This window comes from Ceraceosorus guamensis (assembly GCF_003144195.1).
Source record: "Ceraceosorus guamensis strain MCA 4658 unplaced genomic scaffold IE81scaffold_17, whole genome shotgun sequence".
NCBI lineage: Eukaryota > Fungi > Basidiomycota > Exobasidiomycetes > Ceraceosorales > Ceraceosoraceae > Ceraceosorus > Ceraceosorus guamensis.
In genome coordinates, this window is record NW_020290012.1 from 121,372 (window position 1) to 144,426 (window position 23,055).

Below are 23,055 nucleotides of genomic sequence, written 5' to 3' on the forward strand. Positions count from 1 at the left end.
GCGTCAGCGTTGGGCATCAGTCGGAATCCAGGCTGTGTGATATGCGCGGTCAAGTTCTGAATGCTGTGAATGCATGCTGCTGGTGAATGCTGTGCAGATGCAGCCAGCCGCCGCGACGTCCGCCGATCACCTTTTTGCTTCCCCGCAATAAACAGCTAGTCGATCGATAGATCTCACAGCGCCTTAAATTACGACATTCAAGTTGATCACAAATCAAGCCTACGCGAGCCATCAAGAGGCAGCAGCAGCCGCACGCTCCCCATCCAGCTTGGCTGATGACAAGCCGGGCCGTTTCTTTCGGACAGCGGGCTGATGGCAGCTACGCCCAAGACGATTGGTGACTCAAACTCAACCAAGAATTCCCGCACCCGCTGGCCCCCACATGACAAATGTGTGATTCAATTACTAAAAGACTCGCACCAACCTGACTTGACATAGATGCGAGGACGCCGAAGCGCAAGCTCGCGCGATGACTTGTGGATCACTCAATGGTTAATGCTGAGGAGCGCACGTCTGCGACCCAGTTCAGGCATCGAGGGACGCTGGCACGCTGATGGGCTGGTCCAAGCCCCGCGCTCGGAACGCGTTCGAGGCCCCAACAATTCACGCTCAACTTAGGGTTACGTACCGCGGAAGTGAGTCTGTGAGTCTGGATGAATATACCGGTACGCGGTACAGTCAAGTCACAATAAGTGCGCGGACAACATGCAGTCTACGTCACCGCGCGCCCCAGCATTGCGCGGCACCCACGACTCACAGACTCACGCGCGCTCGCCTGCAGCATCCGCGATTTGCGTCCACAAAGTCCGCGGAGGCCGCGGGAAGGCAACGCAAAAGCTCGTCACGTGGGAGCGCACAGCAGCTCAGCTCAACTCGTGACTCTGCAAGTCGATCTTGATTCGTGATTCTCTTCGAGCCATGAAATCGAGAGTGGACATCGATGCCGCTCACATTAAGACACTTCCCATCAAGGCGCACCAAGTGGTGATCATCATCACCCCCTTACATGGAAAACGCGCACACATTTTCGCAATTTCCTTCGTCGCGCCAAACTCATCGTGCGCGTGCTGCCAAGCCCGGGAGGCATCTGAAAGTGATCAACAGCCATGGCGGCTTCCACGAGAAAATTGGCCACCTTCGCCACAGGGTCCACTCCGAGACTGGTCGCTGCGCGCAGTGTTAGGGTGTTCCCAAGCTCAGAACCCACTTCGAGGCCGTCACGCACCCCAGTCAATCTAGCGTGCTCAGGTAGGGTTGCACGCGCCACTGCATCAGGGCCCGGGAAGCTGCTTCAAACCCACTCACCTTCGGCAGCCCCTTTGCTGCCCCTGACCTTTGCACCAAGCAATGTCCACAGAGACGATCCGCCATTCTTCACATCTCCACAGCACCCTCCTGCGGGTCCGATCAGTCCGGAGGAGTACCGACTCCGATTGGGCAGGGCACTCGACCTCTTACGCGCTACTTTGCCAGACTTATTGCGGATAGGCATAGCAGACTACGACCACTCGAGCGCGAGTCAAGCGGAAAGATCAGCAGCTTTAGGTCCCGTCTTTAGCAACAACATTCATTTCCGCTTCTTGCCTTCACCCGAGCACGACGATGAGCCAGGCTCCGCCGCAGATGCAGCAGCTGCTGCTGCGAACCTCGGTTTCAGCGGTAGAGGGCTATACTTGGCCAGCGCCCATGTTCTTCGACACGCTCTAAGCGCAATCTTCGCCGAGGGCAGAGTTGATCTGGAGAGAATCAAGCTTGTGGACGGGAGCGGGAAACCTTGCTCGGCTGCGATGGCAAGTCTGCCGGCAGCAGTCGCTCAGCACGACTCGAGCTCGAACGCCACCAAGCAAGCGTCCACTACCAAGCATGCTATTCTGGCGCGGATCACCTACTCTGGCAAACTCAGGGTCACTGGACAACCGCAATCGTACACGCTTCGGTTCCGCTACGAGTTCGATCATCTGGGTCAAATCAACTTGCACGTGGTTGAACGCATCGAGCCCGCTGTTGGCCGAAAAGTGAGTAGGACAGCCCGCTTCGGCGCAATCGCGCACGGGACACGACGGGGTCGCGAGCAGGGCGACGCGGCGTGCTGATAGTGCTGCTTTCTTCTTTGCAGCTGTGGGCAGGTCTGACTCATGCATTCATGCGGTTAGCCGGTTTAGCACCGCCCAACCCTCATCCAGTGCCCTCACACATCGTGTCACGGCATCCAAGGACTTTCCTGCAAAGTGCGGCCGGAAGTCTTCGCAGTCCTGACGAGCGCCGGATGATGCACACCTCAGCTCCTCGACTAGATGTAGGAGGTGACTCGCAGTACAAGGTCGGGCAGATCGAGAGGAAGCTCGCCTTGTCTTTTACGTGCACCGTCCCCAATTGTGGACATAGGAGTGCGCACGAATTCACGGCCAGAGCATATCAAAAGGGCATTGTGATCGTCGAGTGCCCGGGATGCAAAAATAGGTGGGCTATTGTTGCCGTTTCGGATGAGAGCCGTGGATTGGCAACTCACTCTCAATCTGCTCATGATGTCGCAGGCACCTCATTGCGGACCATCTTGGCTGGTTCAAAGATTCAAACGAGGCGCGGACTGTGGAAGAGATGGTGCGTGCTCACGGCGGGCGGGTACGTACAGGCACGAAGGCCTCGGATGGCCAGGGAGGTACTACTATCGAGATCGAATCGGACGAGGGCTCGGGAGGAGGCGCGGGTGAGGGTGCGAGCGTGGTTGATGATGGGTCTAACCAAAAGCCAAACCCTTGATTTGAGCGCACGATTTTTGGGGAAATCTTACGAGTGCGCCACTCAAGACTGTAACATAGTAGTACGACACCTTCACCATTTTGAGTCGAAACCGCAGATCGCCTTGTCGCTGGAAGGCAGCTGCGAATGTGCTGAAGCTCTTGATGGTCCAGAGTAATTTAAATCGTGACTGTTGAACATGATGGACGCGCTCTTGCTGGCCATCAAGCATGGCTTCGGTGTGTGCAGTCACGAGCGGTGCGCATTGCGCGACAACGCAGATGTGAGCTTGATGATGACCGCGCGGTCAGATCACTCTCGACTCGCGGCGGCGCAAGAAAGCACAGGCGCGGGGCTGCGCGCGATCCACTCATCAGCTTGGCTGAAAGCGTAATCACGAATCTTCGCATGCGTTGGGCTCTCACTGACCACTTCCCTATTAGCCCTTCACGTCTGAGAACCTCGGTACCCTCGTCTACCATACATCTCTACTCAGCAACTCGATCGCCCATCTAGTCGCCTGCATTGTGTTCTCCAACATCGCTCCTGATTACCCACCCAGCTTCGCACCCACATTTGAACGCTCGTCTGTGCTCGCTTCGCGCCACTAGCGGGCCGAGAGCTCCGCTTTTCTGACATGAGTTCTCGCAGCTCGCAGGGTATCGCTGCCCTGCTAGACAAGGTGGGCCAAAGGATACCTTCTCCTTGAGCACGCAATGCACTGGCTGAATGGGCCCACACCTCTGACAGTCAAAATCCAACGATGCCGACTTTCGGTGAGGTGGCAGCGCTAAATCAGACTATTCGCACAGACTCGGACTGAAGTGCTTTCTGCTCGGTCTCTCGCAGTTATATGGCGCTATCGGACCTTATCACTGAGTTGAAAAGGGACGTCTTCTTGCAGATGGATTCTACGCTGGAGTCAAAGACAGTCACGACTACGCTTGATCTAATGAAGGACAAGAATGCAGAGGTTAAGAACATGGCCGTGAGGTGGTGAGTGTATGCGAGCGATGCCGGCTGAGTGAGGTAGCGGCTTGGTACTTACTTGTCCTCATCCGCATTCGTCTTGCAGTCTCGGCGTTCTCACAAGTCGCGTGAAGCCAGCGCAAATTCAGATCATTGTTGATAGGCTGGTGGAGTACATTTCAGCCAAAGAGGAGGAGCAACGCGACATAGCTGCGCTCGGTGAGCATCATATCTGGGGCGCTTTCGAGTTCGATGGATACCGAAAGGCTGATCGTGATTGTCGCAACGCAAAGGGCTCAAAACTGTGTTGGCGGAGCTGCCTGCAGACTCCGAGACTGCCGGAATCGCAGGCTCGAAGCTGGCGCCCAAGTTGCTCCACCAGATTGCTGAGGTGAGTCAACCACACTTCTTGGAGTGTGTGTGCGCTCAGGTCAGATGGCTGGCATGCTGATCTCTGGCAATGACATACTTGCAGCCCTCAGCTTCTCAAGAGCTTCTGATTGACAGTACAGAGCTGCTCGGAGACCTTTTCACCAGACTGCCAAGCATCGCAGCTTCGGATGCGACATTGCAGCAGCGAGCGCTGCAAGTGCTAGTCACACGCTTATCTCACGATCGAGCGGCGGTCCGCAAACGAGCGGTGACTGCCTTGTCGGCGTTGGGCGCCCACAGCAAATCAGAGGTCTTCACCGGCATAGCGACCGCCATCATCACTGTTCTCGACACGACGCAGGGCCCGAGCAAAGCTCAACTGACGGAAAGTCAGAAGACCATGGTGCAGCTCGTTGGCAGTCTCGCCAAGACTTGCCCGAAACGCATCGGTAGAAGACTTCCAGAGCTCATGCCGCGCGTCATTGCGGCTACGCAAGTCGATGATGATGAACTGCGCGAGGCTTGTTTGCAGTGCATGGAAGCCGTCCTTCAGCAGTGTCCCTCGGAAAGCACGCCGTTCGTTCGAGGCATCATCGATGAAGCCTTGAAGCTGCTGCAGCATGATCCGGTATGTAGTCCCACGGTCGCTCGGATGGGTGAAGTGCACGGCCCTCACATGCGAACTTGGATACACCACAGAATTATGCTGGATTTGATGGAGATGATGGGGACATGGAAGTCGATGAAGACGAGACGTTCGACGACGACGACGACGAGGTCCTCGACGAAGAGTGAGTTCTGTTCGTGTATTCGCTGTCGCTTACCTAGCTGATACTCTGACGCCAACGTGGTTTGTAGTTACTCTGATGACGACGATCTATCGTGGAAGGCTCGTCGTGCATCGGCTAAGGTCTTAGCAGCTGCGATCATGACGCGACCCGAGCAGCTCACCGACTTTGCCAGCTCAATTGCACCCGTGCTTGTGGTCCGTTTTGCGGAGCGTGAAGAAGGCGTCAGGCTAGAGATCCTGCAAACTTTCAAAACGCTGCTGCGTCAGCTGCAACTGTACGACGGGACTGCTCAGGCTACCGAGGTGCTTGTACAGAGTCCGGGAGCGTTGAAGCGCAAGAGAGACGCAATGGAGACGGACGAGAGCCACGCTTTGCAGTGAGTCTTCTTGTTCTTGATCACGCCCCGCCCAGGAGCTCACCGAAGTAGCCGCGTCTTGCGCGTCTAGCCCCCGGTCGCAGCTGCGCAAGCTTGAGCCTGCGATCGCCAAAGCTATGTCCAAGGAGATCAATTCAAAGTCGGTGTCCACTCGTTTTGCATGCTACGCTCTGCTTCGAGAGCTCGTCCTGGTCCTGCAAGGCGGACTTGACGCCCATCTGTCGTCGCTCATTGAGCCCACTGAGAAGGCGCTGAAGGGCACAGACTACACGGCCGGCAGCGCTGCTAATCTGAGAGGAGAGGTACTTGGCTTCTTCCGTCTCGTGTTTCAGTGGCACGAATCTCGAGCTTTCGAGGCATCCCTACCTCGCGTCGTGCCTGTCGTCATTTCTGCAATCGACGACAAGATCCAGCGAGACGTTGTAGAGGCATTTGCCGTCGTCAGACAGCTTGTTGCAGTACTACGGCCGGACGGCTCGGCCCCCTCCGGCTCGTCAGGTAAGGCTCTCGAGCCTCTCGCGAATGCAGTCCTTGCTCGGCTTTCTCGAGCCGATTCAGATCAAGAGATCAGAGATCGTGGAATCGAGACAATCGGTGACCTCGTTGCGAGAGCAGGGGACGATCTCGCAGATCTTCGTACAGCAGCATTCACGCAGCTCTTGCAGGGTCTGCAAAATGAACTCACACGGTACTCCTCCGTCAAGGCGGTGGGGCAAGTCGCCTCAAGCCCTGGTGCTACGGGAACTCAAGTGGAATCATTTGTGTCAGCAGCCATCAATGAAGTAGTGCCCCTCCTTCGCAAGCCAAATCTTGCTCTCAATCTGGCTGCATTCGACACCTTAGCAGCCTTGTTGCGCAAGTTTGGCGATAAGCTAGACGGACCCCGTAAACAAGAGATTGTGAGGGAAGTTACGCCCATTGTCGGAGAGTCAGCGGACTTCAACTTGCTGCCCGTCGCTCTCGCAGTCGTCAGCTTGGTGGTGGCTCACAGCAACGACTCTGCAACTCAGGGGGTGGTGGACAGCGAGCTCATCCCGGCACTTCTCCACTCAGTCCGCTCCCCATTGATGCAAGGCGCGCCCCTCGAGGCCGTCACAAGCTTCTTGGGGACTTACACTCGCGCCAATTCTCAAGTTGCTGCTTCAACGATCCAAGCTTTGTTGGCCGCTCGTACGACAAGCAAGAAAGCGGACGTGGCTCAACATCAGACGACGACGACGACGATCGCTCGCTGCGTCGGCGCTGTCACTCGCTACGCGCCCGATCAGGCATCAGCGGTCGTCCAATCCGCTCGAAGTGCGTTGTCCTCGGATCTATCTTCTTCGAGGGAATCTGAGCTTTGCTTCAGTTTGCGCCTGATCGGCGAGGTCGGCCGTTCAAAGGATCTCTCTGGCGACGCATCCCTTCTCGAGCTGATCACAAGCCTTTACGTGCATCAATCCGACGACGTCAAGGCTGCCGCTGCGCTTGCCATCGGCAGTCTTGCCGTGGCCAATCCTGAGACCCTGCTACCAAGCATTTTGCAGCAGATCAGCGCTACGTCCGACAGCAAGCGTCAACTTTTGGCTTTGCAGTCTTTGCGAGAGCTTATCACGCACGCTGACCAAGGCCCCCTTGCCGGAAGTCTCGGTCGAGTGTGGACGCCCTTGCTTGAGCAGTCTCAGTCGGCAGACGAAGCAACGCGGAACATCATCTCGGAATGCCTGGCGCGCTTGACCCTCACCGATCCTCGCGCCTACCTGCCGCAACTTCACACCCGCATCCATGATCCAAACCCAGGAGTGCGAGCTTCGTCCATCGCGGCTATTCGCTACACTCTCCTCGAGGCAAGTGCCACTTTCGACGAGCAGCTGGCGTCAACCTTGGTCGACTTCCTGGGTCTCATGCAAGATGAGAGTCTTGAGGTCCGCCGGCATGCGGTGTTCGCTCTCAACTCTGCAGCACACAACAAGCCTTCGCTCATTTCTGACCAGCTGGTGGTGCTGCTGCCTTTGCTTTACAAGGAGACCTTGCCCAGGCCCGAACTTCTGCGCAAAGTGACGATGGGTCCCTTTATTGTCACCCACGACGATGGCTTAGACCTGCGAAAGGTCAGTCCAGACTCAAGGAAAGATGACCCACCTTGCCCAATCACTGAGCCGCAATTGTTTTTGTCTCCCACCTGTAGACTGCGTACGAGACCATGCTGACGCTGCTGGATACTAGCTTTACTAGGATAAGCTTGCCCGAATGTGAGTCTTTCTTCGGCGTACGCTAGCGCATGAAAGGCTCACATGTTGAGTCATATTTCCTCAGACATGGATCGCGTCATTGCCGGTCTCAGTGACGAGGACGGTATCAAAGTGCTCTGCTACTTGATTCTGATCCGCCTTTCTGATGTGGCTCGCCTGCAGCTCTCTCCATGTGCGTGTAAGCCTCGGCACTGACAGATGTGCGGGATTGCGAACTGACGTCAATGAGCGTGCTCTTGGTAAACAGACTTGGATGCGATCGCGACGCCAATCACATCCACGCTCAAGCTGAAGCCTAAAGATGCAGCATCCAAGCAAGACATTGAGCGCGCCGGTGAAATGCAAAGGTCCATCTTCCGAGCGCTCATCGCACTCGAGAAGGTTCCAGCCGCTTCGCACGCTGCCAAATTTGCTGCACTTATCAAAGAGGCGAGAGCGGTGCCGCACGGTGCTTACGAGGCGGCTGCCAGCGCGAGTCGCAAGACTACAGCATAGAAGCTCGTCCGACAGAAAGGCAAATGCACTCGCATTCGAACACCAATCAAGACGAGGCGAGAAGAGAATACAATTCGAAAATGCTGATGTGATACAAATACAGGTTGTTGTTTGGACCCAAAGCTGAATTTGGGGTGTACAATATAGAGAGCAAGGGATGAGTCGAGCATAGAGTCACAAACTGACTACCGGCCCAGAATCATCAGAGGACATGCCGCCGATGATCCAGCTTTCCACGTCAGCTACTGCCGCCTCAGGTCTATCCCTCCTTCGAACAAGAAAGCCCTGAAGCGCAGCCATGCCCACGCCCGTGACTGTGTCCGCCTCTCCTGCTGCAGTGGCCTTCATATGCGTAGGTTCCGGAATGCGCGAAGCGAAGTCGAGCGATTGAGACCATAGAGAGGAGCCGTACACCTTTGCGCCGACCGCGTCCTGCACGGTGCGTCCTGCCTTGTTCGCTGTCGAGCAAACGTCGAATTCGACCACGGGCGGATCGATGCATGCTGCGACTTGATCTGCACCAGCACCATCCACCTCCTCGTCGTATTCCATCAGCTTACTGGGAGGAGTTACGGGAGGAGTGATGGGTCTGCTGAGACTCAAAGTCCAAGCATCCTTGACGAGCGGCTTCTGTGCTTCGTCCGAAATCGCAATCGCTTCGGCATCTTCGCATGCTGACGCAGTACAGGCCTCGCCTTGCCGCGCTTGCTCGAGCTGCTGCAAAAAGTCTGCTCGGGTATCTAGGTCGGTGTAGATGTTGAGAAAGAGGGCTTGAGCTTGTTGATACGTGGCATTGCCGACGAACATGCGCAAGTCGAAACGTCCAGGTCTTATCAATGCCGGATCAATCCTTTCGATGTGATTTGTAGAGGCGAGCACAATGAGACCCTTTGTGGAAGCCAACACTCCGTCCAGAGCGTTCAAGAGACCAGAAAAGGTGACTTGGCTCCTTTCATCCGAACTCTGCCTGTCGGCCGTAAAGATGGAATCGATGTCTTCCAAAAGAAGGACAGCGCTGTAGGTGCACCTCACTAGTCGAGCAAAGGTAGCATCGGTAAGACCAGACAGATTGATGGTGTGCAAATCGTACTTTAGCTTGCCCGCCAATGCCGTCGCGACGCTGGTCTTGCCTGTGCCGGGAGGGCCGTAGAGCAGAATGCCGCGCCTGTGAGGCAAGCCGTGCTTTTCGTACCACGGCGCCGAAGCGACGAATGACTGGACATCCTCTAGCAAAGCTTCGGCTTTGCCCTCGGCCAAGATGACAGAATGCCAAGGCTTGAGAGGGATATCGCAAGCCTCTTCCCACTCGTCATCCACGACCTCGTACACCATCGTCAGATCTGAACGCGCCACCTCATCCTCACCTCGAATGGTGCACAGCAGCTCTTCGAAATGTTGACGGTGGCGCGTCAACATTTGAATGCGAGTAAAGTGAGAAGGTGAACTAGAATTTCCTTCGTACGTCCTCTCAAGCTCGTACGATATGAGCGTCGTGGGCACCGAGGTTCTGGACAGCAAGCCGCAGAGCTTTGCTAGAGCGAAGCGCAGCAAGGTGTGGACGGTGACGGGCGTGGAGATGCCGCTGCTCCTGTCAACTAGCAACCACACCTTGCTGCATTGCGGCTGGGTAGAGACGACGCGAGCTGGCGCTTCATCGGACTTGGGCCTGACGTCGTCGATCTTGAAGCTGCGCAATTCCTTGGCAGTAGGCTGAGCATCGATCCATCGTGTCAACCAGCTCCATCCATGTCCATCGATGTGAGCCTGAAAGAAGAGGCGATTGGCGACAAAGTTGTACAGATACGTCTTGAGGAACCTGAAAAGCCCCTCGGCTTGAAAGATGGCTGCCAAAGCCAGAGCTTGTGGCAAGGCACTGCGCTTTTGACGCAGCTGAGTCAAGAGGGATGCAAAGGCGCTTCGACCCAGTGGTGCGACGCTGGAGGTGGCCGAGCTGAGAGCAGAGACTGCACCTTGGTCCATGTCTCTTGGTGCGGTTTGGGAGCTAGCGGCTGACGACTTGTGTGAGAAGAGTGACTCGAGAAAAGCTGAAGCGAGCTGAGCAGCACTTCCGCTTGTTGCGCCTGAAAAGGATGGGGAGTGTTCTCGAGGTATTTGTGCTGAATGCTGAGCTTGTCGCAGTAGTGTAGTGAAGAGGCGAAGCGATGCGGTCGAGTCTCGACCGAGTACGTTTTGTTGTGTGATCCCAGTGAGCGGGAAATGTTGACGATGCAAGAAAGAGGCCGCCTTTTGAGCTTTACCAACAAACCGACCTCGTCTCGGTGTTCCCTTCGGCGTGACTCGACCTGACACTCTTGACTGTGATCATCTGCGTCGCACCCTTTTCGTCTTGCCCTGCCTCCGCACTAGACGCTCGTCCATGGTCCATATGAATGCAGCCTGTCGCATGCTGCTGTTTGCAGGCAGTGGACGCCCAGCTGCGAACCCATGTCCATCGAGTCATCACGAAGCGCACCTCTACCCATGCACTTGGTGCGGTCCGTGAATCGCAAAGGGAAGAGAGAAAGTAGGCAACTGATTGCACGTCGACCTAAAAATAAAAAGCGCAGCAGCGCATCGTGTGCGCCGTGTCGTGGCTGTGTCGAATGTTGCAGCGCGGTTACGCGACGACGCGCGCGCTATTAATTCATTCAACTCCGCCACGATGCTGCTGCACCACACCGCGCGGCCATGCTGCATCAGCAGCACCTTCCTGCTGACTGACTGACTGACTGACTGCGCACTGCGCACCTTCGCTCACCGCTTCGCTGCCACATGTGTAAATGAGTGCACATACGGCGTGCCTTTAAGTCAGGTGTTCGATCGAGTCATCGATTGCTCTGCTTGCCAAAGCAACTGAGGGAGCGCTTAGACAGAACATCAAACCGCCTTGCATTCACATGCTTGATTCGGCCTTGCATGGTGCGAGTAAGGGCTGGCAGCAACGCTGCCAAAGTTGGGCTGTTCTGGTGCGTGCCGTGCAAGACCTCCATGTAGTTCGGACTTTCTTCCGTCTAGAGACGCAAGATACGGAAATGAGGCCGATGCTGCAAATGCATACCTATAGGAACAGCTTCGCTTCTCAACGATGCACATTCGAGCTTCTCACCCTGCGATCTCGCAAAGCACACCGTCGCTTCTTCAGGCTACCTGCGGCCTGCGGCGAGCGACAAGGCATGCGAGGGGGGCAATGGGGGTATTTGATGGATTATCGTCGTACATTTCTTTGCGCCTTGGCCGCCGATGTCTCCCGATCAGCATACAAATCACAGCTCGCTTTCGACTTTTTCCCAATCCCTATCCTTTTCATCCTCTTGTTCCCCTTTGCGTCTTCTTACATCCAATCCCTTAGACGGCAGCGGAACGAGATCATTTTGCGGCTCAAATTGGTCCGGGTGCAGTGCAAGCAGGCTGAGCGGAGCAATCTCTCCATTCCTCGCCTGCCTCCACACATCCCTCGCCACACCTTCCAATTTTTGTATCAATTCCCTCGCTTTCAGTCGAACAGCTTGGCCCGCAGCTGCCTGCTCCACCTCTTGCCTTGCTTTCGCTCCCATTCTGAGCTTGGCCACATCCCACCCATCGACCCGTCCAGCATGCACATACTCTTGTCCCCAGAACGTCGCTCGTGAGCCGTACCGCGCGCTAGTGTCGAGCAGGTGTGAAGGAGCTAGAGCGACGTGCGAGGCTGCTACGGCTCCCTTGTAGCCTTCGATGGGGTGATGAGGTGAAAATGTCCAGCGAGCCTGGTTAAAAGAAGCGCCATCAAGGCCAAGAACATCAGCAATACGTTCTCACTACTTCCAGCAATCCATGCCAAGCTTGGACTGTGAGACGCACCAGGTAGAAAGCGAATGCCATGCATGCAGCCATGAACACGTTGAGGTATTCCGCAAAGATGCTGCTCGCAACTACGCCAGGGTGCACCACGAAGCTCTTTGGCTCCAACTCTCTCCTCTGCGTCTTGGCTTCGCCGACCAGGACGGACCCGTAAGACGTGTCTTGCGAGTCGCTCAGAGGCGTACTAGGCACGGTGCTCATCCTTTGCCGATTCAAAGCTTCGCCAAGACCGATGCCAGCCAGTTCGCACTGATATTTGGTGGATTCGTAGGGCCAGGGAGAATGCGCAGCATCTAGACACTGCCAGTCTGCTGGATCGTAGTAACGCGCATACGCTTCGATCGAGCCGGTCCATATGATTCTTGATGGTGTAGCAAATGGCGTCGCTCTCAAGGCGGGCAGCAAAGCTCGAGTCTGTGCTCCTCAGACGAGTGAGTAGATAAAGCAGGCGTCCGAGTATGAGGATCCTTTCTTCGCTCAACCACGCAACGGAGTTTCGCTTGCTGCAGCACTCACGAGAATGTAATGCGCGCCGACGTTGGCTTGCCAAACCCAGCCGTAGCCGTCTGCACCTCGATCACCGGATCTCTGCATTTTGTACTTGGGCCAAGTGACAGCTACATGCAGCCTAGTCACGATCATCCAAACCGCCAAGGGCCAATTCAGACCGGTCCAAGCGGCGCTGCCAGCATTGAGGATGACGTGCGTCACATAGCCATGCCTGTCGCGTTTAGCACAGTCAGCGCATGCTTCGCGAAAGTGCGAACAATAGCAGCGTCGCAGCGATGCTCACCTCCTCTGGATTTCGCTGGCGCAATTGAGCGCGCTTGCCATGCTGCCCAGATCTAGCGGGACGAATTCGATCGAGGTCCCCTGGCAGAATCTTCGTCTGTACTCTCCTCTCGCTTTGGCCTCCCTGCTGAATAGACTCAAAGAGGCTCCGTGCACATCTCTCGTCGGATCTCTCCTGAATGCGGGGGTGCTACTCGAGGAAGCTTTTGACGTGGAGCCGGTTCGGGTAAGCGAGTCGTAAGCTGAAGTAAAGCTCGTCGATGAGTCGAACGAGTCCAAAGCAGGAGCGATTGGGCCTAGATGATCCCCCTCGTCTCCACTTTCGGCAGCAGCTGCCGCAGCAGTATCAGCCGCATGCTTGGCGATCGCATCTGTTGCTCGTTTTTTCCGCCTGCCTTGAGCTTGAGCGGCCTGAGCAGCGATAGCGGCATCCGCATCCTCATCGATGCCTCTCTTCTCCTTTGGCGCTTCTCTCGGGGCAGGCGAGTCGTCTGGCAGCTCCGCCAACGCTCTGAGCAGACCTTCGAGGTTCCTCCTAGCTGCGTGCGCCTTGATGGGGTTCCTACACGCCAAGATCAGCACGCATCCATCCGGCGCAGCGAAAGGAGAAGGAGGATTGAGCTGCTCATCGTTGCTAGTCGAGGCGATTCCAGCCCATGAGGAAGATTTGAGAGTCCAATCTGGCAACGTGTCGGAAGGAATGGCTTGCGAGAGCTGGACCAGAAGCCTTTGGGCTGTGCCGTAGCCCACACCAGAATTGGCGCCCGTGATGACAATGACGGGCCGAGGAGCCATGTTTGGAAGAATCGAAAGCGCACTGAGCGTGTACGAGTGAAGTGGATGGAGCGCTCGACTTTGAGGCAGATCAAAGACCGCTCGCTGGCTTAGACAAGGACCGCCGGAGCTGCCTCTGGAGCGATCACGATCGCCGGTTGAGAGCTTCGGTCGGTCAGTCAGGCCTGCATGAGGTCGATCGACTTTGCTCGGTTTTGGAATCCACCGTGTAGGTAAAGTGTGGAAATATGTGGACACGCACGATTTAGTGGCATGCACATGGGACTGAATCCGTGAATGATCATCCCGCACTCGTGCAGCACGCGTGAATTGCGCGCGCACGCGCGCTTGCTTCATGTCGGGGTTAGTATGCGTACCCGCGCACCTTGACCGCCGCCCAAAAGCTCGATTCGTGATTCACGATTCAAGATTCAGATTCTGATTCTGATTCACGCGACTTATCGATCGAAAACAATTTTGAATTAAATGTTGTGACTACCACGTATGTAGCTGCACCCTTCTGCCACCTCCCAATTGCTCCAACCACGATCCAGCTCAAGTCACGATTCAATGACTAGATACAGCCACAGATCAAGGTCTCGTGATTTTTGAATAAGCATGTCTGCTAGACGCTTTCCCTATTTATCCAGCCTCCACTCAAAGTTGGGTGGAACCCCCTATTGCTCATGATAAGATCGCACTTGTACATGCCAAATCAAAGTAGAATGCTGAACTTCGGTTTTGATGAGGGTGGGAAGCTATTTGATCACGTGGCACGGGTACCCGAATAGGCGCGCGAAAGGCGCATATATGCGCAGAAGAAGGTCGCTTAGCGCAGACTCCGCATGATGTTGCACCGCCTCGCGCGACCTCGTTTCGTGCTGGCTTCCACCTCAAGACTTCCTTCCATTCACGATTGTCTCCCGCCATGATATTTGCATGGCAGCAGCTAGGCAATCACAGGCTAGAAGTTCGTAGTTTGAGAATGACGCCGGCGCTCGACACAGCACCGGCTGCTTGCACCGCACCACGCCGATGCTTTGCAGCGATGTTGCCGACAAAGAAGCCGCGCGCAGAGTGCGCGGAGATCAGCCAAGCATCATCCCCCAACGGGCACAATCAGCATGCATGCACCGCATCTTCTCTTCAGCAGCTTGAGCAGATCCTTGTGTGTGGCTGAGCGATCAAGTCGCGAGTGTATCTTGCAAGTCAAGCGATTGAGTCGTGAATCTGATGAGTCGAGTGAGCTGCGCTCGCATCGTTTACGCACGACGCTGATGACCACGTGCGCGCAAACGAGGTGCATGTCTGGCAGTCGTGAGTGTGAGTTGAGTGTCCACCGACTGACTCGTCGCGCCTCTGCCGCTGCTGCTGCTGCTGCTGCATCATGCCGCTTCGCGTCGAAAAGTCCGCCATGGCGGGCGGGCCTTGGCTTCGATCGATCGCTGCTGTATACAACAGTCACGAGTCTATAAGGCGTACACCGTGAGCGACGGCGAGGGCGTGCATGCGCCTTATGCAGCAGCTGTATAGCGCAGCGCATTAAGCAGCAGCAGCCGACGAGCGTCGTTCCGCTCGGGTGCGCAAGCAGCATGCATGCATGCAGCAGCGGTCATCACGCGGTCGCATTCAACTGCCTCGCCCGCTCCGCGTGCTCCATTCGTGATTGTTGTCTTGTGATTTCTGCTGCAGCAGCGCAGCGCATCTCTGTTCGTCGATCTTCATCTTCATTGTCACTCCGCCCCCTCCGCGCACGCTCTTTCACACTTGCTGTCGTCCCTTTGACAGACCATCACTCTCGACGTCAACGCGCAAATCAGCACTTACAAGGCTATCGAGCATTGCTTGCCAGCACAATCAAGTTACACTCCCACACCAAGAGAAACTCCTATCATGGGCAGAAGAGCATTCTGCGTTCCCGCGCTGGTCACGGGCTTCTTGGCTTTTGCTCTGCTCTTGCTGTCCACCATCAGCACTCCTCTGGAGGGAGCCAACAGCTCTCCATTCTACGTGGTGCAGGGTACGAACCTCAACAATGCCACCGACAGCGCTAGCAATGCGAATCAGCAGAGACAGCTCAGCTCGATCCGCGTGAGTGGGGACGGTCGCTAAGCAGCTGCGGATACACTGTGACTGGAGCAATCTCTGGTGTCAGCGAATCGTTGAACATGGTCAGCTTGGAGTACAACGCGTGCAGGGCGAGGGAGCAGGGCATATAGGCGGTCCTGCAAGGGAAGAGAAGTGATTCGGCCTGCCGTCCAGAGCCCTAGGCGAGGAGGGAATCAACAGTTGGACGAAATAATATCCGCATGCTCCATCAGCTGGCCTACTCACAGAGATGGATAGCTTTCCGCTTCCCCACGAGCGCACACTCTGGGCTCACGCTGATCTGAGCTGCCTTTCATTGATCTAACAGCTTGGCAATTGGGGCTACTGTACTAAAGGGACAGGCGAGGGTGGCTTCTCCTACTGCAGCGACAACCAGGTGAGTGCTGCAGGCGTAATACTGCGTTGGGCTTTGAAGGGCAAGCTCAGAAGGACATGCAATTGATCTGCTACGCATTGTCTTTGTAGCATGCATACAATGTTACTTTGAACTTGGGCTCCAACGGCACGGACATTGCAAACGAAGATCAATCCGCCTACCGCTCGACTGAGATTGGTCCTTCCTGGACCCGAGGTCTGGTGGTTGTCGTAGTCGCATTCGTCTTCTGTGAGTGCTGCTGTCCAAACGCGATCTTCGCCGCGGCGCCATGCTCATCTTGCTCCGGCAATACGCATCACTGCCACAGCCATCATCGCATTTGTCCTCTCTTTCCCTCCTCACCTAATCGTTCAGCTAGTCGCTTCTCTGATTTGGCTGCTCACTGCCGTGCTCGCGCTCATCGCTTTCGCCATTCAAATGTGAGCCAAGTTTCCATTTGCAACGTTGCCAACAGCCTCGGATCATTACTGACGCGTGGGTCTTGCGTTCACGTTTGCCGCACACAGTGCCCTCTTCATCTACACGCGTCAGCGACTGCAGCGCATCTCTCCCGACGCGTCTGTCATGCCAGGGTATGTCTGATGTGTGATTGCGATGGAGCACGTTTGCTCCGTTTACTGATTCTCATGTCGTTTTCACAGCCCCTCGTTCTACCTAACGCTCATCTCGATTCCTCTGTCGCTCTTCAGCGCCATTACCGTCTGCTGCGGCTACCGCAAGACGAAGAAGGAGGACAGCTACGGCGGCTACAAGGCCGGATCTGGAGCTAGCAAGCCTGCCAGGTTCAACCCTTTCAAGCGCAACAGAGGAGCTAACGCTACTGATGCAAGCGGATCTTCCATCCCCTTGTCCTCTCGACAGCGTGTCATGCAAGCTTTCGAGAAGGACAACAGTCAGGCTTGATTCGGGCTCTTCCGATTCCTTGCGGCTTGCTTGCCTTGCCATTTCGACATTTGTGTCCGCCCGTCACCCCGGGCTCGTGGCTGTCTTCAGTCCGCTTCTCGAAGGACGGAGATGTTTTCTTGACCACATGTACATACATTGCGAGGACGTCCAAGCCCCACTGACACCTGCTTGCACAGTCTGCAAACTCGAAATGCTCAACTTGTTATCCCCCTCGCCTTTCCGACCCCATCTATACCGTCCATGCGCCCTTTGCGTCTGCGTCTTGGCGTCCTTGCATCTATCGGAGGTGCTCGCCGCTACGGTGAGCTTTCCTCGAGCACCTCTTTTCTCCCTCGCCTGCAACACTCTTGTGCAAGATTCGCGCACTGCATGCAAGTCATGTAAAGATCGGACCACCTAGGCCCCGACTCGACGACGTGCGCAAGTCTTACACAGTGTCGACAAGCCAGACAAACGTCAGACGAGCTCAGGGCTGCGCATGAGCGCAGAGTACGAGTAGTGGTGCAGTCGAATCGACATCGTGACGCACTGTGCAGAGAGCACGACGCTCAAGCACGATAACTGCAGCTCTTCTGAGATCTTGAGGTCGAGTCGAGGAGCCGAAGCCCGACAGGCGATGCAACACCACACCTATGCAAAGTCGTCGGCGTCGCGTGTTGTTCAGAATCCGGCAAAGAAATCGTCGTCCGCTGCTTGACGCGATTGCGCTGCCTTGCCGCTTGCAGACTGCGTCTTGCTGCGTTTGCTCGGTCTTTCGACTGCCGCTTCATCTTCTGAAGCATCTTCTGCGTCAGGGTCGCCCGCCTCTTCTTCGTCGTCGATATCAGACTCAGCGTCAGCGCCATCGTGAGGAGGAGCGTCTGTTTGCTTCTTTGCTCTAGGAAGCGCGTCCGCAGCAAAAGAGGAACTCAAATCTCCTAGCGCAGCAGCAAAGTGTTCTTCTCCGGTATCCTGTTTGTCTCCTTCATCCGAGGAGCTAGCTCCTTCATCCTCATCCTCATCAGATGCAGGTTCCAGCAGGCTCCCGACATCCGTCAACTTGATCTCTGGTCCGTGTCCCACACTAGCTACCCATCCTTCCTTTCTCGCTATCCTCTCCACGGGAAGCCCATTATGATCCGCGACCACTCCCAGCAACTTGTTGGGCAGCACTTGGACCACCCGTATCAGTCCGTCCGAAGAACCGGTCAGAACCGTGTCTTGATCCAGCATGCACAAGGCGTCGACAGATTGTGGATGCCCGGGGATGCGATCCACGTGATCCAGTAAGCCGCGGGACGGGGCCCAAACGGACAGCATCCCCAGCTGTGTCCCCACCACAAGCTTGTTTCCGCTGAACGGAGCAAGGATATATACATCAGCTTTGATGTTTCATGTGTCAAAGGGCTGGCACCTTGCGTCGCGCTGTACTCACCGCTTGATAGCAGCGACGCCCAACAGCTCGTCTTCTTGATCTTCACTGACTTCCACGGCAGAGGGCCCAACACGCGGGTCGATGACGGACAAGGTGCCATCGCCGCTGCGATCAGAAGGTAGCAGCGAGGCTTCAGTCAGCTTTTTGCGTCTCTCGTGAATCAAGGCACACAAAGAAGTTTCGCTCACCTGGTGACCACTAATCTCTCCCTCCCCAGCTTCTCCGCGCTCTCGTCCTCCTTGGCGCCCAGACCTCTCAGTTGCCTCCTCTTGACCTTTTTAGCCTCCCTCTTTTGTGCCTTTCTGATCTCGTCTGGTCTTTTCTTCAACTCCTTTGGCGGAGTAAGATCTGCAACGTGTATCATGCAAGTAATCCAATCGAAGTGGTGAGAATAGCTTCGAACAGCCCCGGCTGAGAGGCAAGATTGGGCTGCTTCGCTAGTGTTCTTGCTCGGCTTGACGCTCGAGCTCGATCCGGACAGAGCATTCTTGGGCGGGCGACGTGGATCCCAGAGCGCCACTACGCCGTCATCATCGCCAGTAGCAAGCAGCGAGGAGGACACGGGAAGAATGCGAGAAGGAGCCGCCCTGCGAGGTGAGCAAATGAGAGTCAGAGCCGTCTGACACACCTTGCCAGATCGAGACATGCAGAAATCGCGCCAAGCGCATTGCCTCCACCCACGAGTGCGCTTCCTTCCATTGCTGCACCACACTGCCTGTTTCGGTGTCTAGCCTGGACAAGCTGCCATCCTTGGAGATTACCCAAACTGAATCGCCCTGCTCATCGAACGCTGCACCTCTGCATGACTTGTTGGTCGGTCTGGTAGCCCATAGCTTGGTGTGGCTTTTCTTGCCATGAGGCCATGTGCTGCTGCTGCCGCTCGCTGAGCTTGACGCCTCTTCATCCTCGTCTGAGTCGTCTGCTTCATCCAGCTTTGCATCATGCCCCGCCGCTGCCTTGCCCTTTGGTACGCTTGTTCGCTCGGATGGGCTGTAATCTAGCAACTGGACTTTCCCCGATACGAGTGAGGCAGCTATGAGAGACGTGTCTGCTTGAGGATGAAAAGAGACATCCAAACAATCGGAGGAGAGGGGAATGTCCATGATCGGGCGAGGTGTTGGGTGTTGCGCCTCTCCGTTGATTGGCAGCCTACATGCGTGCTTGCAGAGCTTGTCCGTTTCGCAAGTTGCGGTGCATTGAACTTCCTTGATGTTGAAAAAGACCAGCCGATCAGCGGGGCGTGTGAAGGACATGAGGACGTTACATTCCCAGCGAAAGGACTAGTCGAGTTGGTCGCTCAAGCTGCAGAACTTAAAATCTGACTGAATCGAGCATATATCGGAGGGGGCGGGGACTTTTTGCAGCACAAACACGTGATCCAGAGTCTGTAGCCACGTGATCAACAAAGTCCAACACCTGCTGTGCGCGCGCGATTCGCGTGCACGGCGCGCGGTAAGAGCAGAGAGCAAATCAACACAAAACGCGTGCACGCAGGGCGCACAACAACAGCCAACAGCCATGATGCATACCGTACAGGTCTGAGCGTCGAAGTTGGGCGGACGCAGACGCGGGTGTGGCACGCATCCGCACGATTTCGTAGATTCGCCATTGCGCTGTGATGATTGGTGATTCCACGTTGGTAGTCCGCTCGGCAATGTGGGAGATCGATATGCCTCACCTCACGAGCTCTGGCATGGTCGTGTCGATCGTCCTCTTTTGCCCCACAAGCACACTAGACAAGATAGACGCGAGCCCAACTTTTCCTCTCCTAACATCTTGGCTCTGGGCCGCTACGGTAGCGCTAGTCGCCTCTCCCGACGCCTGCTTCATCCTCCCTCCCATTGCGTCTATCATATACTTGACTAGCATTCGAGCATCAGTCTGACGTGTGTTGGCTTCAGCTAGCGCAATACTCAGCTGAGAGCCTGCTGCCAACAAATCCACGCCAATTTGGCACTCGCAAGTCCGCCTCTCCACCATCACAACGAGCGCACTGAGCTAGACTTTGCGCTGGCCAGCACACCATTCATCCTTCTCGCACTTTCGCCGACTGGACGCTCCACTCACGCCTTCAACCTCCACCCTTGCGGACACCACCGGAATCTCTTTCTCCAACATGGTGGGCGCTCCAGCAACGCGCGTGTTGCTTCCCTCATCCAACTCCAACACCTCCTTGCCTCCCACCTCCCCAGCTTTGAATGGCAAAGTATTCACCAAGTCTGGAGCGACGGAGACGAGCAAAGCCCCACCGTCGCCCGCTGCCAAAGTCAAAGCAGCAGCAGCGGCAGCATCGGCGGCTTCTGTTGCGGGAGTTGGCAATGCATCGAGAATCGCGCATGGGGGCATGCCTAGTCCTGACCCTCAGAACGGCGCCAATGACAATGAGTCAAAGAACAGTTGGAGGAGCTGGAAGAGGGGAGAGGGCCTTCAAGCGTGGGAAATGGATCTGCTCAACAAGCCAGAGGTCAAGAGGAAGGCCAATGTTGCTCAAATGTGTGAGTATCGGCCGCTAAAGTCGAGCTGCGTCGTCTCTCGGCAGCAGCGAAGCGTGAGAGCCGGCTTGTTGTGAATCATCTTCCCAGAATCGCGGTACGATCGAGCAGCGGAGATGTCTGACGCCCGCATATACTCTCTTCCAAAACTTATCCCGTGATGCATAGTCTTCCTGAACAACTACTTCGAGTCTTTGCGCTACCTCTCCAATCGCCGAGCTCGCACGACCGCATTCAAAGCCGCTCACCCAGGCCCCCTCGAGATGACCGGCTCCTCCGAAGCAGCTTCGTACTTGGGCAGAGAGAGAGCGCTGCTCCGCAAACGCAGAACGAAGCTCAGACTCGACAGTTTCCACATCATCGCTCAGGTTGGACAGGGCGGATACGGGGAGGTATTCTTAGCTAGGAAGAAGGACACAGGACAAGTTTGCGCGCTCAAAAGGCTCAGGAAACGTGTGCTGGTCAAGATGGACGAAGTACGACATGTGCTCACCGAGAGAGACATTCTGACGGCGACGAACACGCCTTGGCTTGTCCGTCTGCTCTATGCATTTCAAAATAAGGAACACGTCTTCCTGGCCATGGTGAGCACGCCGACGGCCAGCCTCAGCTCGTTTCGAGACGTTTGCTCACCCAAAAATTCCGATTTATGCGCACATCTTGTCCGTCTGGCCACAGGAGTACGTGCCTGGAGGTGACTTCCGCACTCTGCTTAACAATAGCGGTGTGCTTCAGTTGGAATGTGCTCGCTTCTACATGAGCGAGATGTTTGTGGCTTGCAATGAGCTTCACAAGCTAGGCTACATTCATCGTGATCTTAAGCCCGAGGTGAGTTGATGCGCGTCCAAACGCGAGTGCCTACAGTGATGTTCAGTCGGTTGGCCTTGCCCTATTCGCATCTTAGAACTTCCTTGTGGATGCCACTGGCCACATCAAGCTGACTGACTTTGGTCTAGCCGCTGGTGCAATCAACCCCGGTCGACTCGACAGCATGCGAGGCCGAGTGAGTGTGACTTTGACAGCTTGAAGCAAATGTGGTCTGAATCACGTTCCGCTGACTTTCTTATGGCTGCGATATGCCCGGAACAGCTCGACGCCGTCAAAGACGTGGACCTGGTCTACCGCACACCTCACGAGCGCTCTTCCCTGTACAAACAGATGAGAGCTCAGAACGTGCAGCACGCTGATTCCATTGTCGGTAGTCCGGACTACATGGCGCCGGAAGTTCTGCGCGGCAAAGACTATGGTGTAGGCGTAGACTACTGGTCTCTCGGCTGCATCCTCTTTGTGAGTGCCAGCGCTTGGATCTCCAGATGGTTTTCGGCAGGCTTTGATCACATCTGACTGCTGACGAGAGGTATCTCGCCTTTTACAACTTGCTTGGCACCTGCAGGAGTTTAGATGCAGCTTCCCGCCTTTCTCTGGAGGATCGCCCGATGAGACTTGGGCCAACCTGAAGAATTGGCAACAGTGCTTGCGTCGTCCAGTCTACACGAAGCCCCAGGATTTACAATTCAACCTGAACGACGTTGAGTGGAACGTGATGACAAGGTGAGGCATATTGAATCCGACACGAGCAGAGTTCTGCGAGCTCACAGTGGATTCTCGTCTGTACCCAACCTGCCAAGTTTGATTGCTGGGCCCAAGGAGCGTCTCAGCACCTTAGCAGCTGTGCAAGCCCATCCATTCTTTGCGCCTCTGGACTTTACGAAGCTGAGAGAGGTCAACCCGCCCTTCTTGCCGCAACTGGAAGGCGAAACGGATACTGGTTACTTTGACGATTTCAACGAAGGCTCAGAAGACATGGCCAAATACAAGGAGGTCTTTGAGAAGGCGAAGAATGTGGATGCGGTCAAGGAGGGCAGCGCTGGCGGGCGTGGCATGTGGGCTGGCTTCACCTTTGGAAAGAACGTGAGTAGCGTATGAAAGCCGACGTATCGCTCGGTACCTTGGCTGGAATTGAGCAACGGCGAACCAACTTGCTAAAAGAATGGATCGTACCTTTTTTTTGCAGGTCAACGCACCGCCCAACGAGGCTTTCTTCGACAAAGACGCCAACGACGTCTTTGCCACCCTCATCTAACGGCGCACCTCTCCACATTGCCAGCTTCAGCGCTCCGAGTGCCACACCGGGCACTTTGACGACTTGTACAGATGACAACGGAGACGCAGGCTTTACGAGCTGCTTCACTTCCCCGCACGTCGCAGCACCGCTCATCTCTCTAACGACCCCCTGCCTCTCTAGCACCATCATCGCGTTGGCTTTTCCTTGTACCTTGTCTATACAATACTCCTCTAGATCTGACTTATGACCCGATTCTCAGAATCGAATGACTTGATAGCGCACGTGCGACAGCGAGTTGTACAGCGACCACAGCGGGC

General features: G+C 55.7%; 8 protein-coding genes across 8 annotated transcripts; 5 read left to right on the forward strand and 3 right to left on the reverse strand.

The window, feature by feature from the left end:
* Positions 1 to 817: 817 nt before the first annotated feature.
* On the forward strand, positions 818 to 2,192 carry IE81DRAFT_65974 (hypothetical protein). The gene has a single exon (XM_025517521.1). The coding sequence runs from the start codon at positions 1,107 to 1,109 to the stop codon at positions 2,091 to 2,093; it is 987 nt and encodes a 328-aa protein (XP_025370860.1). The 5' UTR covers positions 818 to 1,106; the 3' UTR covers positions 2,094 to 2,192.
* Positions 2,193 to 2,332: 140 nt separating this feature from the next.
* IE81DRAFT_282670 (zf-DNL-domain-containing protein) lies at positions 2,333 to 2,652 on the forward strand (the record flags this gene model as incomplete). Its single annotated transcript, XM_025511541.1, has 2 exons — positions 2,333 to 2,460; positions 2,535 to 2,652. Coding segments are annotated over 2 exons (246 nt in total), but the record flags the coding sequence as incomplete, so codon positions are not given.
* Positions 2,653 to 3,161: 509 nt separating this feature from the next.
* IE81DRAFT_322110 (TIP120-domain-containing protein) lies at positions 3,162 to 8,073 on the forward strand. Its single transcript, XM_025513535.1, has 12 exons — positions 3,162 to 3,421; positions 3,490 to 3,515; positions 3,589 to 3,735; positions 3,815 to 3,927; positions 4,002 to 4,099; positions 4,184 to 4,708; positions 4,780 to 4,871; positions 4,939 to 5,247; positions 5,318 to 7,337; positions 7,415 to 7,478; positions 7,543 to 7,650; positions 7,726 to 8,073. The coding sequence occupies exons 1-12, from the start codon at positions 3,377 to 3,379 to the stop codon at positions 7,971 to 7,973; spliced, it is 3,795 nt and encodes a 1,264-aa protein (XP_025370862.1). The 5' UTR covers positions 3,162 to 3,376; the 3' UTR covers positions 7,974 to 8,073.
* Positions 8,025 to 10,448, reverse strand: IE81DRAFT_322112 (P-loop containing nucleoside triphosphate hydrolase protein). Its single transcript, XM_025513536.1, has one exon. It carries the CDS (start codon positions 9,951 to 9,953, stop codon positions 8,148 to 8,150), a length of 1,806 nt encoding a protein of 601 aa, XP_025370863.1. The 5' UTR covers positions 9,954 to 10,448; the 3' UTR covers positions 8,025 to 8,147.
* A 711-nt stretch (positions 10,449 to 11,159) lies between these two features.
* IE81DRAFT_322113 (hypothetical protein) lies at positions 11,160 to 13,646 on the reverse strand. The gene is made up of 4 exons (XM_025513537.1): positions 12,604 to 13,646; positions 12,327 to 12,531; positions 11,811 to 12,224; positions 11,160 to 11,716 (listed from the first exon to the last, which is right to left on the reverse strand). The coding sequence occupies exons 1-4, from the start codon at positions 13,395 to 13,397 to the stop codon at positions 11,237 to 11,239; spliced, it is 1,893 nt and encodes a 630-aa protein (XP_025370864.1). The 5' UTR covers positions 13,398 to 13,646; the 3' UTR covers positions 11,160 to 11,236.
* Positions 13,647 to 15,049: 1,403 nt separating this feature from the next.
* On the forward strand, positions 15,050 to 17,122 carry IE81DRAFT_322114 (hypothetical protein). Its single transcript, XM_025513538.1, has 6 exons — positions 15,050 to 15,467; positions 15,793 to 15,861; positions 15,951 to 16,089; positions 16,169 to 16,280; positions 16,368 to 16,433; positions 16,503 to 17,122. The coding sequence occupies exons 1-6, from the start codon at positions 15,270 to 15,272 to the stop codon at positions 16,762 to 16,764; spliced, it is 846 nt and encodes a 281-aa protein (XP_025370865.1). The 5' UTR covers positions 15,050 to 15,269; the 3' UTR covers positions 16,765 to 17,122.
* A 305-nt stretch (positions 17,123 to 17,427) lies between these two features.
* IE81DRAFT_288369 (WD40 repeat-like protein) lies at positions 17,428 to 19,284 on the reverse strand (the record flags this gene model as incomplete). Its single annotated transcript, XM_025511759.1, has 4 exons — positions 17,428 to 18,100; positions 18,182 to 18,286; positions 18,370 to 18,768; positions 18,863 to 19,284. The coding sequence occupies 4 exons, from the start codon at positions 19,282 to 19,284 to the stop codon at positions 17,428 to 17,430; spliced, it is 1,599 nt and encodes a 532-aa protein (XP_025370866.1).
* Positions 19,285 to 20,525: 1,241 nt separating this feature from the next.
* Positions 20,526 to 22,599, forward strand: IE81DRAFT_288211 (hypothetical protein; the record flags this gene model as incomplete). The annotated part of the gene is made up of 7 exons (XM_025511752.1): positions 20,526 to 20,676; positions 20,842 to 21,257; positions 21,352 to 21,501; positions 21,578 to 21,676; positions 21,763 to 21,960; positions 22,067 to 22,224; positions 22,302 to 22,599. 7 exons carry the CDS (start codon positions 20,526 to 20,528, stop codon positions 22,597 to 22,599), a joined length of 1,470 nt encoding a protein of 489 aa, XP_025370867.1.
* Between the last annotated feature and the right edge of the window lie 456 nt (positions 22,600 to 23,055).

Coding starts and splice junctions, on each gene's coding strand:
- IE81DRAFT_322110 (XM_025513535.1), top strand. CDS start 3,377: ATGAGTTCTCGCAGCTCGCAGGGTATCGCTGCCCTGCTAGACAAG. Junction 3,516..3,588: donor TCCAACGATGCCGACTTTCG/GTGAGGTGGCAG, acceptor GGTCTCTCGCAG/TTATATGGCGCTATCGGACC. Junction 3,928..4,001: donor ACGCGACATAGCTGCGCTCG/GTGAGCATCATA, acceptor CGCAACGCAAAG/GGCTCAAAACTGTGTTGGCG.
- IE81DRAFT_65974 (XM_025517521.1), top strand. CDS start 1,107: ATGGCGGCTTCCACGAGAAAATTGGCCACCTTCGCCACAGGGTCCACT.
- IE81DRAFT_322113 (XM_025513537.1), bottom strand. CDS start 13,397: ATGGCTCCTCGGCCCGTCATTGTCATCACGGGCGCCAATTCTGGTGTG. Junction 12,532..12,603: donor GCCAGCGAAATCCAGAGGAG/GTGAGCATCGCT, acceptor TAAACGCGACAG/GCATGGCTATGTGACGCACG. Junction 12,225..12,326: donor TCGGCGCGCATTACATTCTC/GTGAGTGCTGCA, acceptor TGAGGAGCACAG/ACTCGAGCTTTGCTGCCCGC.
- IE81DRAFT_322112 (XM_025513536.1), bottom strand. CDS start 9,953: ATGGACCAAGGTGCAGTCTCTGCTCTCAGCTCGGCCACCTCCAGCGTC.
- IE81DRAFT_322114 (XM_025513538.1), top strand. CDS start 15,270: ATGGGCAGAAGAGCATTCTGCGTTCCCGCGCTGGTCACGGGCTTCTTG. Junction 15,468..15,792: donor GACAGCTCAGCTCGATCCGC/GTGAGTGGGGAC, acceptor TTGATCTAACAG/CTTGGCAATTGGGGCTACTG. Junction 16,434..16,502: donor GACGCGTCTGTCATGCCAGG/GTATGTCTGATG, acceptor TCGTTTTCACAG/CCCCTCGTTCTACCTAACGC.